At 39.4% G+C, this 21,099-nt stretch overlaps 1 protein-coding gene across 1 annotated transcript; it reads left to right on the top strand.

The window, feature by feature from the left end:
* The first annotated feature begins 6,214 nt into the window (after positions 1 to 6,214).
* On the top strand, positions 6,215 to 15,567 carry LOC137092162 (E3 ubiquitin-protein ligase TRIM35-like). The gene is made up of 7 exons (XM_067456422.1): positions 6,215 to 6,223; positions 11,572 to 11,970; positions 13,872 to 13,967; positions 14,082 to 14,312; positions 14,423 to 14,445; positions 14,528 to 14,646; positions 15,023 to 15,567. The coding sequence occupies exons 2-7, from the start codon at positions 11,575 to 11,577 to the stop codon at positions 15,565 to 15,567; spliced, it is 1,410 nt and encodes a 469-aa protein (XP_067312523.1). The 5' UTR covers positions 6,215 to 6,223; positions 11,572 to 11,574.
* The last annotated feature ends 5,532 nt before the right edge of the window (positions 15,568 to 21,099 follow it).

Genomic DNA, 21,099 nt, shown 5'->3' with positions numbered 1-21,099 from the left:
TTTCGCAGCTTGTTCTCGACACATCGTCTGAGCAGAAGCCTTTTCTTGTGGGTGTCCGAGAACTATTGTGTGATTGGTAGTGATGGCCAAATGAGGCTTCCTGAACCACTGAGGCTTTCCAGCCCATTGGTTTACCAAAAGGTTCATTTACCCGAAGCCTCATGAAACCGTGTGCTCCCTAGTGACACCTGCTGTGCAAAGCAATGTATCGCACACAAATCTATTTATCCTGAGCAACCAAATTGTCATAGTGTGGGCACACCCTTTTTCTATTGCCTGTGTATTAATAAAGTATTTTACTCTAGGTTATTGATGACAGTGAATGCCCAGAATGATTGTAAATAAATTATTGTGAGTGCAGTGCTGATTGGGAGTGCAATAGTGCAGTGCTTATGGGACTGGAATTGTGGAACAGCAAACTGCAACAGGGATGGGAAAAGCTTTCCCTAACGCCGGCTTCACACTGCACACGTAAGCAGCGCGTATTTTTTTCGGCGCTCATGTTAACAGATGAGTGCATTCACACCGGCAGCAGAGGCAGCGCAGCGGCGCGTAGCAGGAGCAGAGCAGAAGCGTCAGTGCCGCGATCGTTTCGGCGCCAGGTCTATATTTGACGCGCTGCTCACGATGAATTAAAGCCACAGTACATTGTTCTGATCAAAATTAACCTGGTTAACATGAAAAATAACACATTTAACCATGAAATAATTTAGTGAAGTGTTCCGTGTGTTTCTCAGTCACCATATGACATCCGGCGCTGTGGAAAAAAAAAAAAAGTTCTACACAAAAACCGAAGTCACTGCCATAAGTCTTTTGCCTGAACTACAAAACTAATTTTAAATAATGTATGCAAGTTTATCTTAAATTAAATATGAATTAAATTATGTATATATTATAACTATATGCTGGCATAAAAACAGAAACAATAAACAAAAGCACGTGGTGTCACAGGCAGTGTTCTTCAGAGTGCACCTGGAAAGAGCAATGGACGACACTTGTCTCATCGTGGAGGTTGAGAAGCACACAGTTCTCTATGATCCACACAATTTGCTTTATAAAGACTTGCAAGTGAATGAAAAGGCATGGGAGGAAGTTGGTGAGCGTGAGCGGCTCTTGATGCTGATGGTAAGTCATTTTAAAGTGTTTTTGACAATCTTTCGTTGCCTCACGAACAAACAACTAAATATAGGTAAATAGAATAGACACACATTAATATAGCACACAAACAGTACAGACATGTAGATAGACTATGATGTGCGTTATTTTGTCATTTAAAAAAAAAAACGTTTTTAGATAATTTGCTCATTTATCCTACAATATATCATTAAGAAGTTTCCTCTTAGTTATTACAGTCATTTATGAATTATCTTTAAGAGGTTTATGATGGGTAATGCATGTAAATTTGATGCCTATCCAATATTTCAAGACAATTCCCTGAAGTTTCTCTTTTTAGCACTGTGCTTTTCATGGACATATAGTGTGATGGCCTTTCTTCTATCTAAAACTCCCACTAAACGAAATAAAAAAAAACATCAGAAACAAGTGAAACGATTTTTTAAAATAAAATTAGCTTCATGATAAATCTTTGCTTTATTTCCATTTAAAATACATTAAAGAGAAATGCAAACGTATCCATTATAGAGTAGGCTACTCTGTACACAACTGCGCGTGACAACTGCGCGCGACAAACGCTGCCTGTGTGAAAGCAAAAAGTGCGCGAACTGCTACTGCTTTACCCACGCGCTGCTTCAGCGCTGCCTACGCCCTGCTTACGCGTGCAGTGTGAAGCCGGCGTAATACAGTCTAGTCTTATAATAATAATAATAATAATAATAATAATAATAATAATTATAATTATATATATATATATATATATATATATATATATATATATATATATATATATATATATATATATATATATATTAGTATTAGTATATATATATATATTATAATTACGTAGTGTAGGTATTACAACTAGATATAGGCTAATTTACTCTAATAATCTACTGAACTATGTATAATGTAATATAATATATAATACAAGCTATGCTATATAATGATATTGCTACTACATACAACCAACACCTCAATCAATCAATCAATCAATCAACTTTATTTATATAGCGCTTTTACAATCACGATTGTGTCAAAGCAGCTTCACAGTGTCAAACAGGGTAATATTGCGACAAAATTAGATTTGGCTGTACAGCCGTACTGGAGAAAACAGTGATGTTATCAGCTTATTTTAATTTATCATATAGCGACAATGTTGGCAGATCAGTATTATAGTTTATAGAATTAAATAAGACCTAATTCATATATTTTATTTGTATAATAAGTTGAATAACTTTAATCATATTTTTAGTGTCCCCAACTGAGCAAGCCAAGCCAAAGGCGACAGTGGCAAGGAACCAAAACTCCATCGGGGCATGATGGAGAAAAATAAACCTTGGGAGAAACCAGACTCAGTCGGGGTGCCAGTTCTCCTCTGGCCTATTAACACACCGTGTAAGATTATTATTCTGGCAACCTTACAGGTCGGAAATCATATTAGATCGGATTATTCAAAATTTTCAGGGTATCACGGAAGAGACAGATTTATTTAGGATGGGGCGTCAATTACACAAGAGTATGAATACATGAAAGATCGGAATTATTGCGCCGAAGACGGGTTTTGAGCATGACGTGCCAGTGAGGCAAATTCGGAGGAGACACCATTTGACACGGCTCAGCAGACACTCCAGGATGCGTTGGTCATGTCCAGGCAGGTCCACCATCCGATCCGGACAGGGCCCAGATCCGGGATAAACCTCGGGATAAACAGAGAGACTAACATTAGCGTAGATGTCACTCTTTTTATGATGTAACGAGTACATCAGGTGTTATGGGAAGTGTTCCCGGTTCCGGCTGACCTAGTTAATGCAGCCTAACAATCAGTCAATTGAATTGAATAATGAAAGTTAAAAATGTTCTATGTGTATGCCATAGTAAAGAGATGTGTTTTTAGTCTAGATTTAAACTGACAGAGTGTGTCTGCTTCCCGAACAATGCTAGGAAGACTATTCCACAATTTAGGAGCTAAATAGGAAAATGATCGACCGCCTGCAGTTGATTTAGATATTCTAGGTATTATCAACTGGCCAGAGTTTTGAGACCGCAATCGACGTGATGGGGTATAATGCGTTAAGAGCTCGCTTAAGTACCGGGGAGCTAAACTATTTAGTGCTTTGTAAGTAATAAGCAAGATTTTAAAATGTATGCGATGTTTAATAGGGAGCCAGTGCAATGTTGACAGAACTGGACTAATATGATCATACTTCCTGGTTCTAGTAAGAACTCTAGCTGCTGCATTTTGGACTAGCTGGAGTTTGTTTATTAAGCGAGCAGGGCAACCACCCAGTAGAGCATTACAATAATCTAGCCTTGAGCTCATGAACGCATGTACTAACTGTTCAGCATTTTGCATTGAAAGCATGTGCCGTAATTTAGATATATTTTTAAGATGATAGAATGCGGTTTTACAGATGCTAGAAACGTGGCTTTCAAATGAAAGATTGGTATCAAAGAGCACACCCAGGTTCCTCACTGACGACGAGGGCTTGACAGAGCAGTCATCAAGTGTTAGACAGTATTCTCGGTTACTACTTGTGGAGCTTTTCTGTCCAATAATTAAAAATTCAGTTTTATCTGAATTAAGTTGCAGGAAATTACTATTCATCCAATTTTTTATATCAGCTATGCATTCTGTTAATCTTGTGAATTGGTAGGTTTCATCCGGGCGTGAGGAAATATAGAGCTGAGTATCGTCAGCATAACAATGAAAACTAACGCCATGTTTCCTAATGATATCTCCCAGTGGTAGCATATACAGGGTGAAAAGCAACGGTCCTAACACTGAGCCTTGCGGTACCCCATACTGAACTTGTGATCGGTGTGACATCTCAACACCAATGCAAATGCATACTGCAAACCCCACAAGAGGCGCGAGGTTTCAAACCACTTTTATCCGAAAGCGATACTCAGAATGAAGCAATGACGTGTTCAACGTTTGTCATCGTCACGGGATTTTCATGGAAACCAGTGCAGTGCATGTGACATGTTTACAGTTAATTTCCATTGAAATAGAGGCTTGTTTTGTAATCTTTCTTTTTTGTTTTATTTGTGTAATCAGTGGTTTTTATTGTTAAAAATAATTAATTTAATTTAAGGGCAGCCACCATCACTGTTACAGAGTGGCGTCCCAACAGGGATTTGAACACTATTAAGTGTGAATATTTTTGAATGTGACTTTACTTTGACTTTTGAATTTGTAATTTAAATTATTTTTCTTTTTAAAAGTTATTTAATTTAGGAAAGTTTTGAATTACAGTGTGGGAATCATGTTTACCACACCTGAGAGAGAAAAAAACAATCAAACCTTTGACCCTGAAAATTTAATTTTCTTGTTTCTTTAATTGAATGCTTTTCACATTTTTGTTTTGTTTTTTATTGTCTTGATGATGATTTTTTTTAGACACTAGCTAAATACTTTGAAATGTGAACTACTTTTTTTTCAAGTGAAAAGCAATGTACATTATATGAATTAACTGACAAACACGATACTGATTTGCAACACTTTTATTACATAATTTATTGATATCATATTGACTTTACATAATCATGACAGAGCACCCTTCCCAACACTCGACCTTCGTTGAGATGGAGGCTCCGGATGTGGCTACCCCTAATTGGCCCCCTGTGCACCATCCAGCTCCTCAGGAATCCTATGTTCTAAAATTTTACCACACGCCCACCCAGTTCAGCCGCATTGTGCAGCCAGGGCCACATGTGCAGTTTGTGTCCTCACCACTTGATGGCAGCACCCCAACTCAACCTTTCCCACAGGAACGGACACTTCCAGAAGCCATGCAGTTATGCACTCCACCACCTGGGACATCATCTCCAGCTGTTGCTTCACCACCACCTTCTTCATCTTCAGGAGTACAGTATGACCTGCCTAGAACTCTCCCAACACCTGGAAGAGGGATGAGTCAACTTACTGAACAAGCACAAAGTAACTGGGACCAGTTGCATGATTTCATGACCAAACAAGAGAAAGCTGTATCTGAACTCACCATAGTCACTGAGGAACTAAAGTCCAATTCATCCAGCCACGAGAGTCAGATCACTAAACTTGCTGGATAGATGGACAAAATCAAGCAACAACTCTCCACTACCTTATCCACAAACAAGCAGCAAGCTGAAACTGAGGCAGATCAGACAATTAAAGCTATGAAAATGATGAAGACTGCAGAACTCCAAAAGGTAGAGAATACTTTAGTCTCAGAAGTACGCTTCATGGTACAACAGTTGCAGTCTGAGATTCAACAGGACATTCAATCAGTTCAACAGCACTCTCAGAAAGGATTCTGATCAACTGCTGAAGAAAAGTAGTCATTTGACTTTACTCACTGATAAATTGTCCACAAACATGAAAGAACTGCAAACTAAAATGGAAGCAAAGTTTGATAGTCAAGAAAAAAGAATGACTGACCTGAGTGGGAAAAGTATTTCTCTTCATCACCCCTCATCTCCATTTTCATCACCATTACCAGTAACTCCAGTAAGCCCCTGCTACTGCTGGTAAAAGTGACCACATCAAGCTGACATTTCCCACATTTGGAAGGCAAGCTGATGACCCTGATCCTTTACATTTACATTTACATTTAATCATTTAGCAGACGCTTTTATCCAAAGCTACTTACAAAAAAGAGTGTAAGTCCTTTGATGTACGTAACACAATGTCAAGACTTTCTTGCTATACATCCTCTAATGGATGCTGACATCCTGGCCACTTTCAGGACTTTTATATGGAACTGCACGTGACTGGTGGGAAGTAGCAAGATCATCTGTGACAACATGGTGTGAGTTTCAGTCTGGTTTTTTTTTTGCTGCTTTTCTAGCTGAGGATTACGAAGATGAGATGGCTGATCGTGTCCGCCATCGGATGCAAGGAGAAAAAGAGTCCATTAGGGATTTTGCTTTTACCTATAGAGCTCTCTGTAAGAGGTGGAAACCAAGTTTGACTGAAGCAGATATAGTTAAATTGATCCTTAAAAACATAAAACCTTACCTTGCTAGTCATCTTCGCAGCCATGTAACCACTGTGGAAGAGTTGGTTCGACTGGGTCACCAACTAGAACAACAGAAGAAATGTGATAAAGCTGATTCCAAAACTGTTGTAGCATCACCCAGAGAGAATACTCCTACACAACCTGCCGTACAATGTTGGCGATGTAGAGGATTTCACGCACCAGGTGTCCTCACTTTAATTCTCCAGCTCAATCACCCCCATCTTCAGGATATCAGCCACCTAGTAACAAACGAAATTTCCACTCACACAAGCCGCCTGGCCAACCTTCCAACAATTCAATGTCTTCTACAACTATGAAGGAGTCTCAAATACCCCCAAATAAACCTTTTTCCACCATTACAGCTGGAAGTACATCTGCTCCTGTCAGCATACCTCAACAGTTAATTGTGCCTGTCAGTGTTGGCTAATGGAAAGGGAAAGCCATTGTCGACACGGGTGCAAGCTATACCCTTATCCATGTGTTTCTTTGGAAGAATATTGCACAATCACCCCATGATTTCCAACCCTGGACACTTGGACCTTTGTATCTTGCTAACGGTGAAGCAGAGGTTCCTCTTGGATGGCTGAATGTCTCCATTAGTCTTCATGACAAAGTATTCACCATACCAGCTGCAGTTCTATCCCCCAAAGCTCTGGCATATACCGTAGTCCTAGGTCTGGATTTCATCTTCTTTAGTGGTTTACAGTTAAATGTTATATAAGAAGTATACCTTCAAATCTACTCCTGACATGGAATATCCATTCCAACCAGGCTGTGCAAGTGTACCTGAGAACAGACCTAGAAAAGGAAAGCATCAAGTGAATACCAACAAGAGTATCTCTCTCTTGAGTTCAGTTCCTCCCCCTCAACCAAAATTCACATTTAACACCGCTGACATAGACATAAAAGACTGTATTGACAATGCAGTGAATGAAGCCAACTTACCAGCTGATGGAAAATGCCAGCTACGTCAAGTTCTGGAGGCCAATCCAGAGGTGTGTGTGCTCAGACCAGGTTGCACTGATGTTCTTTAACATCGTATTTATCTCACCCAGCAAGTACCAATAAAGCAACGACCCTATCGCATTTCCCCTGCCAAACAAAGTGTTGTCGAGAAACAGCTGGAAGAAATGTTGAGTACAAGCATTGTGAAACCTTCTCATTCAAGTTGGGCCTCACCTGTTGTTCTTGTCCCCAAAAAAGATGGAAGCCTCCGGTTTTGTGTAGACTACCGTAAGGTAAATGCTATTACAGAAAGTGACGCAAACCCACTGCCAAACATCCCAGAGATCTTGGAATCTCTTTCTGGAGCTGCTATATTTTCTACCATTGACCTGAATAGTGATTACTGGCAGGTGACCATCGACCCTGAAAGTACAGCTAAGACAGCATTTATTACACCATTTGGGTTATTTCAGTTTAATGTTATGCCATTTGGATTAAAAAATGCCCCATCTACCTTCCAAAGATTAATGGAAACTGTTTTGGGTGATCTACGTGGTCACAATTGTTTTGTTTATATTGATGACATCATCATCTATTCCCCAACTATTGAACAGCGCTTCCTTGACATCCAGAGTGTCCTCCACAAGCTGCAAAAATCAGGCCTGACTATCAACCTTAAAAAGAGCAAATTCTGTCTGCAGGAATTAGCTTTCCTAGGCCATGTCGTGAGTATTCAAGGCATCTCCGCCGATCCCAGCAAGGTTGAGGTTATTGGTTTGTACCCAGTCCCAAGAAACCTCAAGGAGGTCCAGCGATTCCTTGGTTTAACCGGATGGTACCACCAGTTTGTCCCATACTTTTCCCAGATTGCTGAACCCCTCAATGCCCTTAGGAAGAAAGACAGAGTTTTTCAGTGGATGCCACAATGTCAGCAGGCATTTGAACAATTGAAAATAAGCTTGATGACACCTCCCATCCTGGGACACCCAAAGTTACAGCACCCCTTCATTGTCAATACAGATGCCCGTGAGACTGGTCTGGGCGCTGTGTTGACACAGAGGGACCAGGGAAAAGAGGAAGTCATAGCTTATGCTAGCAGAGCTTTGAACAAAGCTGAAGTGAATTACTCTGCGACGGAAAAGGAATGCTTGGCAGTAGTTTGGGCTCTGGAGAATTGGCAGCATTATCTGGAACACATGTTGTTTACTGTTGTTACTGACCACTCTGCACTTCAGTGGGTGATGGCATCCACCAAGTCCTCAAGTCGTTTGATCCGATGGGCCCTGCGATTGCAGAGATTCGACTTCATTATTGAACACCGGAAGGGAAAGCTAAATGTGGCACCTGACGCTCTCTCTCGAATCCCTATCAGTGTCAATTGCAACGTGTATGCCAGCCACAAGGAGTCAGAGGATATCCCAATCTCTTTGGATAGGATCTGGGAAGAACAACATAAAGACACAGTAATCATGAAAATAATGCAGACCATGGCAGAAGGTAATGACAACTTGAAAGAACAATATGAGGTGCTGGAAGACAAACTTTACCGTAAGACTCACCTGTCTGACAACCAGCTGCATTATCGTGTCTGTGTTCCTCATAGTACCTCATTGAACAGATACTTCAGCATTATCATGCTAGTCCCTTGAGTGGTCATGGAGGAATATACAAGACCTATAAGACAATTAAAGAAGTGGCTTTCTGGCCTGGAATGTGGACTGATGTCAAGCAGTGGGTAAAAAGATGTGTAAAGCGTCAACAACTAAAAAGCGAAAATCGAAAACCTGCTGGCAAAATGCAACACACCACTGTCACTCACCCCAATGAAATGTTGGGTGTGGACATAATGGGACCTTTGCCATGTAGTTCAAATCGACATGAATATCTCTTGGTGTTTATTGACTACTTCACTCGCTGGGTTGAGATGTTCCCCATGCGAAATGCCACTGCACAAACGATTGCTGCCATTTTTAGGAAGGAAAATCTGACCAGATGGGGTGTGCCTGATTTTCTGCTGTCAGATAGAGGTACACAGTTTGTCTCATCTGTATTTAAGGAAGTTTGCGAAAAGTGGAATGTAACTCCCATGCTGACTACTGCATACCATCCTCAGACCAACATGACTGAGAGAGTCAATCGGACACTTAAGTACATGATAGCAGCATATGTGGATAAAAATCACAACAAGTGGGATCAATATTTACCCGAGTTCAGATTTGCCATCAATAGTGCTGTCCAAGAGACCATAGGAGTGACTCCAGCGGAACTGCAACTTGGAAGGAAGCTGCAGAGTCCAATGGACAAACTTCTCCATGGGAAAAACCTCCCTCCTGACGAGTCAGCGTATGATATCGTTCATTGTTTAACTCCGCTTCAAACCAAAGCTGTGGAAAACAGCAAAAAAGCACACGTTAGACAAACAAGAAACTACAACAAAAACAGACGGGAACTAACATTCAAAGGAAAAGATTGTGTGTGGATAAGGAACTTCCCACAATCTAGTGCAAAAGCTAAATTCACTAAAGTAAATGGAGAGGTCCTTACCGTGTAATTAAACAGCTGGGTCCTCTGAATTAAAGATTGAAGATGTCCGAACAACCCATGTGCAATATGAAAATGTGCTACCCGACAGCCGAAGAATTAGAGTCCCAAAGTAAGGAAGCACTCCTAAAAATATTCCAAGAGACCTCAGATAAAGTAGAGGAGTTTTGGGGATTTTAACCGTCAAAATACACAACCATGGGTTGTTTTTTTGCAGGGGAGGGGAGAGTGTGACAGTGCAGTAAACGAGATGCCCATGTTTTACTTTTACTTTCACTTTTAACGGAAAGGGTGGAGTGATTAATTAACGACGGAAAGAGAAATGGAGGCAAGGGCTATTTAAGCAGGTAGAAGGACACGTCACAAGGTATGCTAGTTGATTCATGAGAAAGAGAGTGAAAGAAAGTCGTTACCGTTTGGAAGGGAAGACGGCTTGTGTTTGAACCGATGCTGACATTACCCATGCGAGCTGTCTGATGCGACGTGGAGACCGGCGATTCCCTAGCGACGCACTTCAAAGACTGTCTGCTGTATGGCAAGCTGTTCACAAGAGTCCAAAGTCCGTTAAACTTCCTTCCTGGAGTCTGGCGAAGTTCAACTCTACTCTCCCATTACGACTCTGTACGCTAAAACTGGTCAGTGTGCCCCACACGCAATCTCACATTACACTCAGTCACACGCTATCAAATACACACACAATCCATTCACATCCGCACATTGGGTTTTTGCTTATACTCATTTTTTGATTGTTCTAAGTTTAATGCATTACAGGTTATCTTTAAGATTGCATGTTGTTTTGTATTACACCCGTGTATTCAATGTTTTTTTCTCTTCCTCTTTTGTTTTATGAAAAGTTTGGCGTGTATTTGGACACACGAATCTGCCAGTGTTGGACGCCCAGGTGAGTGTGACTCAGCAGCGGGGATTTCATCTGTCGTGTTATTTATGTGAACTGTGATCTATTGAACTGTTACGTGAATATCTATATACTTTTTATTGTTTTGTTTTGTTTTTTTAATACGTCCCTCTTTTGAATATGTTTATGGACAAAGAAATAAATTCCATTGAAATAGAGGCTTGTTTTGTAATCTGTCTTTTTTGTTTTATTTGTGTAATCAGTGGTTTTTATTTGCTATCCAGGATTATTTGATTTTGTCAGTTTAAGGAACTGTCTGGCGCCCGAAGGTTGACATTTTTTTTGGAAAAATAATTAATTTAATTTAAGGGCAGCCACCATCACTGTTACAGATACAAGCCTTGAATCGGGGCTTCATCTGGAACGCCCCTTTTTGCTCGACACAAGCTCCGGAGCCTCCCTTCAGATGTCCCATCACTAGTGATTGGTCAGACATTTAAAGTGGACGGGGTTAATGCGGAGAAACACAGATGATCGGCACCTTCTTTTCTCGTAAATTATGGAACGAACTTTGTTCTTGTTCTCGCCACCTCGAGAAAACGAACACATTTATTTGTTCTTGCAGAGTATGTTCCAAGCTTTAACAAGGGAATGAGACAGAAAGCTGAATATAATCATAATGAGTCCAGGCAGTGGGTCATGGGTAATGTAGTCCCTGATAAGACATGAGTCAGGAGGAGAGCCCCCTAGTGGAGATCATGAGCACTACAGCTGGAGTTGCCAGTGTACCATTTTATGTAACTGACTTAAAGTTAAGAACAGTCTTAAAGAACAAAAGATGACTAACTTGTAAGACTAGTTTTAGTGGTTTATGTATCCCCGGAAACTCCCTCTTACAAAACCTATCAGGAAGGGACTGGTCTTATTATTTCTACCTTTCGTTTTTACTGAAAGCTGAAACGAGTCGGTGTTGTGAAGAACAGATAAGGACACATTTTATTAGGATTTTTTATGTATTTCTGAATTAGATTTTTATTGTAATTGTTAACTTTTCAAAGCAAAGTTTAGAAATTTAAAGTAAATTGTAGATCATTGGATCTTTTACAAGACGAGGAAATGGATTCAAAATCTGCTGAAGATCCTACTTGTCCTATTTGCCTTGAAATCTTCAAGGTTCCTGTTTTTCTGTCCTGTAGTCACAGTATTTGTAAAGAGTGTCTACAACAGTTCTGGAAAACTCAGGAAACTCAGGAGTGTCCCGTCTGCAGGAGAAGATCCTCAAGAGGTGATCCTCCAGTTAATCTAGAGTTAAAAAACTTGTGTGAATCGTTGATAAAGGAGAGAAATGAGAGGCGTTCATCAGAGTCTGAGGAGATCTGCAGTTTACACAGTGAGAAACTCAAACTCTTCTGTCTGGAGGACAAACAGCCTGTGTGTGTCGTGTGCATAGTCTCAAAACAACATGATAATCATAAATTCAGACCCATCAGTGAAGTGGTTTCATCTTACAAGGTAAGACAAATATCTCTAATTTCATGTGATAAATACAGTGATAAACACACAGTAATATTTGTGTGTATAATAGAGTAGTAGCCTATTTACTTTTGCTCAGACTAAATCTCCACGACTTAATACTGATATAAAATTCTCCACTAAGCTTCGACCTTCTGATGTTCAGTACAAAACATGTTTGGAAAAATATAGATATGTTATGGGTTATTAATATTTTTTACAAATAACAATATATGATTTATTACAAGAAAAACCAAAAGTGTCATCATCACCAAGAGCAATGCAAAGCGTGGGATGCAGAGGAGTAAAGCAGCCGCCACTGGACTCTAGAGCAGTGAGACGTGTTCTCTGAGTGACCAATCACGCTTCAGTCTGACAATCCCATGGACGGGTCTGGATTTGGAGGTTGCCAGGAAAACGGAACTTGCCTGCCTGCATTGTGCCAAGTGTAAAGTTTGGTGGAGGGGGGATTATGGGGTGGTTTTTTTTTAAGGAGTTGGGCTTGGCCTCTTAGTTTCAGTTAGAGGAACTCTTAATGCTTCAGCATACCAAGACATTTTAGACAATTTCATGCTCGAAACTTTGTGGGAAGAGTTTGGGGACGGCCCCTTCCTGTCCCAGCATGACTGCGCTCCAGTGCTCAAAGCGTCGGTCCATAAAGACATGGATGAGGAGTTTGGTGTGGAGGAACTTGACTGGCCTGCACAGAGTCCTGAGCTCAACCCGATAGAACAGCTTTGGGATGAATTAGAGTGGAGACTGAGAGCCAGGCCTTCTCGTCCAACATCAGTGCCTGACCTCACAAATGAGCTTCTAGAAGAATGGGCAAAAATCCCCATAAACACACTCCTAAACCTTGAGGAAAGCCTTCCCAGAAGAGCTGGAGCTGTTAGAGCTGCAAAGGGTGGGCCGACTCCATATTAAACCCTACGGATTAACAATGGGATGGCATTAAAGTTCATGTGCAAGTAAAGGCAGGCGTCCCAAAACTTTTGGCAATATAGTGTACTTTCAGTTCCTGTATTTGCATTTGTACAACCACACATTTACAACTGCAGGGATATAATAATTAAGAATTGGCCATTGCAAAAAAAACACATTTGTTTGGTGATTTCTTGATGTTTATCATTTGCAATTAAATAATTTTAAAGGATCCGTTTTTCATGTGTTTGTAAAGCTTTGATTATGTTTACAGTGTGCAATATAACATGAGTTCATGTTTCGCGTGTAAAAAAGCACGGTATTTTCACACAGTTGCCTGATCTGTACAGCGCTGTTTCCTCTGTCCTATAAACGGCCTGATGATTTCCTTGTTCTATGAAGTCCCTCCTTCAGAAACACGTAACGAGTTCTGATTGGGCCAGCGCTTCCCGTGTTGTGATTGGACAGCAGCTTAGCGCACTTTGCCCGGAAAGGTCCCGCCTCTTACCATAACGGGGCGATGCAAGCGCTGAATGCGCGCTCTTCTCCACGTGGGAGAGCAACGAGACCACGCCCCCTATTTTGCGTGTTCTTGTGGGCGGAGCTTTAGTCAACAAACGGCTCTAGTGACATCATCACAGCAGGAAGTGCAGCGGTGTAGTCCAAACCGGCCGCTCGCTGAGCATCGAAAGGGAACTTCTGTTAAATAAAATATCTCGCTTGGCATTGAACTTTGAGCTTTATAATTTTACAGGTATTATTTATGCTCTAACAGCAACATTACACACTAACTAAAGCTTGAACGAGGGGATCGCAAAGAACAGGACCTTAAAAGATACATGTCCTGCCATTTTCAGGCCCGAATGCTTCTGAGACATTCATCATAAAAATATTAATATAACAATAAAAACATTCAGACACACAATGTTTAAACCTCTTATAGCTTCATCAGTTTCACAGATTTTCATCTTCACCTGTAGGAGGAATTTAATACAGCGCTGACGTCCTTACAAAACAAGCTCAAACATGGAGAAGAAATGAAAGGAAAGTGTGATAAAACAATCCAACACATCGAGGTGAGGATGTGTAAAGAGTTAAACACTCAACATTCACACACACAGTTTATTATTGACATTAGTGGAGTGTGTGTTCACACAGAGCTGACTGAAGTGAATGTGATGTGATTTCAGTCTCAAGCTGAGCACACAGAGCGTCAGATTAAAGAAGAGTTTGAGAAGCTTCATCAGTTTCTCAGAGACGAAGAAGAAGCTACAATCACTGCACTGAGGGAGGAAGAGGAGCAGAAGAAGCAGAGGATGAAGGAGAAGCTGGAGGAGATGAACACACACATCTCAGCTCTTTCACACACAATCAGAGACATGGAGGAGATGATGAAAGCCAATGACGTCTCGTTTCTAAAGGTGACCAATCAATCTGGCTTCATTCTTTGAGCATAAAACAACTTGAGACTCACTGACAATGAGAGTGTTTGATAAGATATTAACATGTTTTCAAACTCTATATTTTCCAGAACTTTAACGCCTCAATGGAAAGGTGAGTGAGCTGCTCGTATCTCTTCTCTCAGTGGATCTGAACTCAAATTCACTGCAGTTCTGACTCCTGAATGTTCCTCCAGAGTCCAGATCCCACAGCCGGATCCACGGATGAGTTCTGGAGCTTTGATTGATGTGTCCCGTTATCTGGGTAACCTGCGGTCCAGAGTCTGGAAGAAGATGCTGGAAACTGTCCAACACAGTGAGTCTCAGCAGATCTGACACCAGCGCAAAACATCCTTCAGATAGAAACACACACAGCATTAACATCTGATAGAAATATATTTAATAATCACTGGAGTTTCTGAGTGAATCTGAACTGTATTTCAGAAGATCATCAGATCATACAGTGAACTCATAATGACTACAGAAGTCTGTTCCTCAAGGTCTCTGCTTATGTATTAGGATACAATAGTGTTTATTGAATATGATATTAAACCTGAAGCCTCAATCCATTCTGACAGAAACTGACAGACCATTGTCATGACAGCAGGATTTATAGAAAGTCTTTATATGTGTTTTATATTTACATTTCTGATCATATTTCATCCTGTAATCTGATGTTCTTCTCTTTGCAGATCCGTTGACTCTTGATCCAAACACAGCACATCCTCGTCTCACACTCTCGTCTGATCTGACCAGTGTGTCGCTCAGTGATGGAGATAAAACACTTCCTGATAATCCAGAGAGGTTTGACAGGTCTCTGTGTGTCCTGGGATCTGAGGGCTTTAACTCAGGAACACACTGCTGGGATGTGGAGGTCGGTGACAATACAGGCTGGAGTCTTGGAATAACCACAGCATCAAACCAAAGGAAGGGAGAGGATTTCTTTGACTCTAATGTCTGGTTTGTGGGGTACGGGAACAGCAAATACTTCTCTCATTCCCCAGATCAACCCTTCACTGTCTTTCCTGTTAAAGTGAAGCTTCAGTGTGTGAGAGTTCAGCTGGACTATGACAGAGGAACAGTGTCATTCTCTGATCCTGTAACTAACACACATTTACTCACATTCAGGACGTCCTTCACTGAGACTGTCTTTCCAATCTTATATAATCACTGCACAACTTCCCCTCTGAGGATCTTACCAGTTAAACTGATTATTACAGCAGAAAATCACAGTTAAATCTGATTCTGCTTCCAGATCAATGGGTTATTGATGTGATGTGATAAAAATGAATATAATTAGTATTTTCATAATTTAAAATGCAGTGAATGGTTAAACATTTATTTGTCTTACATGGACCTGTTGTTATAAAAACTGCTTTGTCTTTTGATTCTTTATATTTTTGAGCCCAATCTCAGAATTGTCCTGTGGTGTGACCGTCTCAAGCATGGGTCAGAAAACTACAACTTTCATAAATTAAAAAGAAAAGCATAAAAATAATCTGGGGCAGGGTGAGTACAGTTTTTTGAGCACTTTGTTATTTTGGCTTGGATTTTAATTTCTTGAAATATGAACTGAATTTAGAAATGCTTGGCTGTGTTTAATAAACTAAATGTATTTTTGAAATGAAGACGGCGTTTGGAGTGGAGTGTGTGTTAAATAATCACTGTTCCCTGAATCAACGGCTCAATACAAGAGGTCGACCTAAGAGTTCACTGTAAAAAAATCCCCATAACATTTACGTTGACTGAAATAATGTTGAATTACCAACCTATTGAAATGCTAATATCTGTGATGTACCTTTGATATACACTAACAGCCAATCACAGTGGAGATGAGAGTCACATGACGAATCAAAGCTTTGAGGACAACATTAATGAACAGGTGTCATTCACACAAACACAAATAACTTAAATATAAGCAGCAGCACAAATAAATACTATTGAGCAAAGATACTAATAAAATAAACAATGCCTTTCAGGTGGGTCTAACATTAGTTTTAGGTTGAGAAATTGAATAAAGAATCAAATGTAAGATAACTGCATATACAACTGTTTAAAATAAAGATTAATCCTTATTATTATTATTATTATTATTATTATTATTATTACTTTTATTTGAGACAGGGACAGTGCACAATAAAAACATTAGCCTTGTTTATAACAAGGAGAGATGCATTGCACCGGGTTTTAGCAAATTGCTATTTTCCACCCGTAGTCCCTGGGCAGGTAGAAATAGAAACATACAATAAATTAACAGTTACTAAAATAGTTGTGCAAAATATCAATTACAGAGTTTTAAATACACACATTTCAACATCAGTAAAACAAGGTACCCCCTCCCACCACCCTTTCTAAATAAATATGCCCCCCCCCCCCCCCATCTCACACACACACACTCACTCACAAATGTCTACAACTTTGCTGTGACAACATCCAATTTCTTGTGAGACATGAAAATGTTTTAAAATCCATGCAATTAATTAGCTCTGTTGGAAGTGAATTTCATTGCTTTATGGCAACAAAAGAAAAAGAGGATTTGGCGAAAGAAGTCCTGCGTTTAGGAACACTACATTCACCTCTAGTAACTGATCGGGTAACTCTTATTTTTTTTTTCTCTGAGTTAAGTTTAATCATTTTTTTTCAAAGGAGGAGCAGTTGAATTATAAAGGATTTTAAACAATAAACATACATTTGTGTGCATTATTACATTTTCAAAATTAAAACTATATTTGGTGAGTAGTTGACAGTGATGAAACTGACGTGTTTTTGATCATGAATTTTAAGAGCACTTTTATATAATGAATTGAGTGGTTTTATGGCTGTTTTACATGCTTGAGACCAACTTGTCATGCAATAAAAAAGATGTGGGAGAATCATTGCATTTAAATATATATGTGATGCATCAACAGTAAGAGAGTTTCTTATGTGTCTGTAGTTTCTGAGATTAAATTTCAGTGTATTACTCAACTTTTTAACATGATTTTTAAAACTAAGAGCATTATCAAGGGTAACCCCTAAATATTTGAATTCATTCACCTTTTTATTTTTTTGCCCATTTACTAAAATGTCAGGACAATCTTTAAGTTTGCTCCTGTTTGTAAAGAACATAGTTACTGTCTTTTCAACATTTAAAGTCAAACAAGAGTTTTGTAACCAATTAACAACCATTTGCATTTCCTTAGTTAATTTCACCGCAACTTCAGTAGCAGTTTTCCCATGAGTATATAACACAGCATCATCAGCATACATTATCAAATCGACATTTACAGATGGAAGGTCGTTAATATATATGCTAAAAAGCATCGGCCCTAAAATTGATCCCTGTGGCACTCCCAGGGTGCATGCTATGGGGATAGAGTATTATTCACCCGCACACACTGCTGTCGGCCAATTAAGAAAGATTTGATCCAATGTTGTGTGTCTATAGAAAGGTCATAATTTGACAGTTTGTTTAATAGTATGTCATAATTAACTGTCAAAAGCCTTACTCAAATCCAGAAAAACTGCACCCACCACTCCTCCCTGATCTAGGTTAGTTTTAATTTCTTCAAGGAAGTAGCAGAAAGCTGTTTCTGTTGAATGTTTTTTCCTAAAGCCAAACTGCATAGGATGTAAAAAAGCCCCGGAATCAAGGTGAGCAATTCGTTGTTCTGCTACAACCTTTTCAATAACCTTTGCAATGGCTGGCAGGATGCTAATAGGTCGATAGTTACTAACTTCCAGTTTGTCACCAGATTTCTGCACAGGGGTTACTATAGCAATTTTCAGGGCACTGGGAAAGATACTCTCATTGATGTTTATTATTTTAGTTAAAGCTGAAGTGATTGATTCTTTATGATTTTTCAGAAAGACAGTATCAAGACCATATATGTCTTTTGCTTTGCTATTTGACAGGGTTGAGAGGACCTTTCCAACCATTATATCGTTTGTTGGTGTTAAACGAAAGGCAGAATCATCACAAACTAAGAGATGCTGAGGGTAAACCTGTAGACATTGTTGAATCAATGTTTGCACAGAATCTAAAAAATAATTATTAAAATTTGCAGCAATAGCTAAACTATCATCTTGAATATTTCCATTTATTTTAAGCTGTATGCTCTCATATTAAGGCTTTTCCTTTCCTGATAATTGATCAATGATTTTCCTTTTTTATTTTTTATTTTTTATTTTTTATTGACATACAGACATACAAACCACAATAGTGCAGTAATTGACAATCGAGTAATTACATAATTCTAGAAGTGAAATAAAAGTGTGTTAATGTATAAGGTGTGTGTGGGTGAGTGTAGGTGTGTGTGTGTATTCATAAGCAAAATTACCCATTTACTATTTATTATATTATCACTACCATCACTTCTCATCATCTTACCATCATCATTTTAATAATCAGTGTCCCCCCCCCCATGTAATATTTATCATTGTCACCACTTTCAATGGATCAATTAATTTCACACAGTATAATAATAATATAAGATAATCCTCCCCCCACATCTTTTCAGTCCCTATACTTTTTATTTTATTTTTTATTTTATTTTTATGTTGTGTGTAGTGTCTAAGGTGCATTAAAAGAAGGGGGACATTGTGCGAGTGTCTCAACTTAGGACAGAGATGCTGTCCTAGAGAAACCATTTCTCGCCTGTCCTACCTGCCTGAGTGTTTATGAGGTTTTTCAATTTATATATACATACATACACACATTTCTCTTCTACATTGTGGTGCATTAAAAACACATGAAAAGATTAGGGGGGAAATTAGAAATAATCAATCGATTTTACTATAGTAGTAGTGGTGACAATGAAAACCAGGTTTGAAGTTCCAAAACAGCAATAATAATAGTTGATGATAATGATGATGATGATGATGATGATGATGATGATGACAATGATGATGATGATGATGATGATGATGATGACAATGATGATGATGGTGATGATGATGATGATGATGATGATGATGATGATGATGATGATGATGATGATGATGAAAGCAAAGACAACAATGGAAACAACAACAATAATAAAAATAATAATAAATAATAGCAATCATAACAATAACAATAATGAAACAATGAAACAATATTGACAATAATCAGAGCTATGCAGTAATATCCGTGGATTGATTAAGAGATGGGAGGAGACGGAGTTACGGAGAGAGAGAGGATTCAGAGTTGTCAGAGGTCAGAGGTCAGTGTTGGATGGCAGAGGTCGCTTTCAGATGAGGGATTATAGGGGACAGATGTGTATTCCATTGTAATAAAGTCGGTGAGAAGATTTTTCCAGTGGTTAATGTGTATTTTGTTACGAGTTTTCCAGTTCATGAGGATAGTTTTCTTGGCAATGGTTAGGGCTATGAGGAGAGTTTTAAAGTTTATAGTTTTATCTGTAATTATTGTGAGGTCCCCAAGCAAGCAAAGAGAGGGCGATAGTGGGATGTGGCCGCCCACTATAGTGGATAATGACTGTGTGACCTCTTCCCAGAAGTGTTTGATTGGAGTGCAGTGCCAGGTTGCATGGGTGTATGTATCTGTAGATTTCTGACTGCAATGTGTGCAAATTTCTGATGTGAAACCCATTTTAGCTAATCTATTGGCCGTGTAGTGTGTTCTGTGAAGTGTTTTGTATTGTATCAATTGAAGATTAGCATTTTTGGACATGAAATAGATGTTTTTACAGATTTGGGTCCAGAAGTTGGCATCAGGAACTATTGAGAGATCGTTTTCCCATTTTATTGTTGGTAAGTATATGGTCTGAAATTGATTTGAAATGATTTTGTATATTTTGGAGAGAAGTTTCTTTGGAGATGAAATGTTAACCAAGTCTGATATTGCTGGTGGAAGTTCTAAATTTGTGGCTCTGATGTTTATTTTTGCCAGAACAGAAGATTTGAGTTGTAGGTATTTTAAAAATTCATTGCTCCTGATGCCAAACTCCTGGGCCAAATGCGGAAATGTTGTTAATGTGTTGGATTTGAAAATATGGTTAATATGAGTGATACCCTTTTCAGCCCATGTGCGGAAGTTCAGTATTTTTTTATTGCTAATGAAGTCACGGTTGTTCCACAATGGGGTGCGGATAGATGGAGCTAGTACAGAATTTGTGATTTGGTGAAATTTCCACCAGGCTGTCAGAGTGGAAGCTATAGTTACAGCCTTAAAACGTGTGTTTTGTTTGATTGATTTGGTGAGGAATGGTATGTCAGCTATATTTAATTCTTTGCATAGTGCCAACTTCTTGGGGCGGCAGTGGCTCAGTGGTTCATGTAGGTTGTCTACAAACCGGAAGGTTGGTGGTTCGATCCCCGATTCCACCTGACCAAGTGTCGAAGTGTCCGTGAGCAAGACACCTAACCCCAGCTGCTCCCGACAAGCTGGATGGCGCCTTACATGGCAGACATCGCCGTCGGTGTATAAATGGGTGAATGTGAGGCAAGATGTAAAGCGCTTTGGATGGCCATAGGGTCTGTTAAAAGCGCTATATAAATGCAGTCCATTTACATAAATGGACTGCATTTATGTAAGCTATCGAGTAATAATAAAAATTCGGTGCTTCTAGTCCTCCTTGAGCCTTGTTTTTTTGTAGTGTAGTGAGTTTTATCCTTGGTGTTTTCTTTTTCCAGTAGAAGTGAGTGATAATGGAGTCTAGTGATTTAAAGCAGGCGAGTGTGGGGTGGCTTGGAATCATTGAGAATAGATAGTTGATTTTTGGTCAAATTGTCATCTTTATTGCTGCTATTCTGCCAATTATGGAGATTAGAAGGTTGAGCCATCGAA

This window comes from Pseudorasbora parva, chromosome 11, assembly GCF_024679245.1.
Source record: "Pseudorasbora parva isolate DD20220531a chromosome 11, ASM2467924v1, whole genome shotgun sequence".
NCBI classification, from domain to species: Eukaryota; Metazoa; Chordata; class Actinopteri; order Cypriniformes; family Gobionidae; genus Pseudorasbora; species Pseudorasbora parva.
This window is presented reverse-complemented; position numbering and strand designations above follow the sequence as displayed.

Coding starts and splice junctions, on each gene's coding strand:
- LOC137092162 (XM_067456422.1), top strand. CDS start 11,575: ATGGATTCAAAATCTGCTGAAGATCCTACTTGTCCTATTTGCCTTGAA. Junction 13,968..14,081: donor AAACAATCCAACACATCGAG/GTGAGGATGTGT, acceptor ATGTGATTTCAG/TCTCAAGCTGAGCACACAGA. Junction 14,446..14,527: donor TTTAACGCCTCAATGGAAAG/GTGAGTGAGCTG, acceptor ATGTTCCTCCAG/AGTCCAGATCCCACAGCCGG.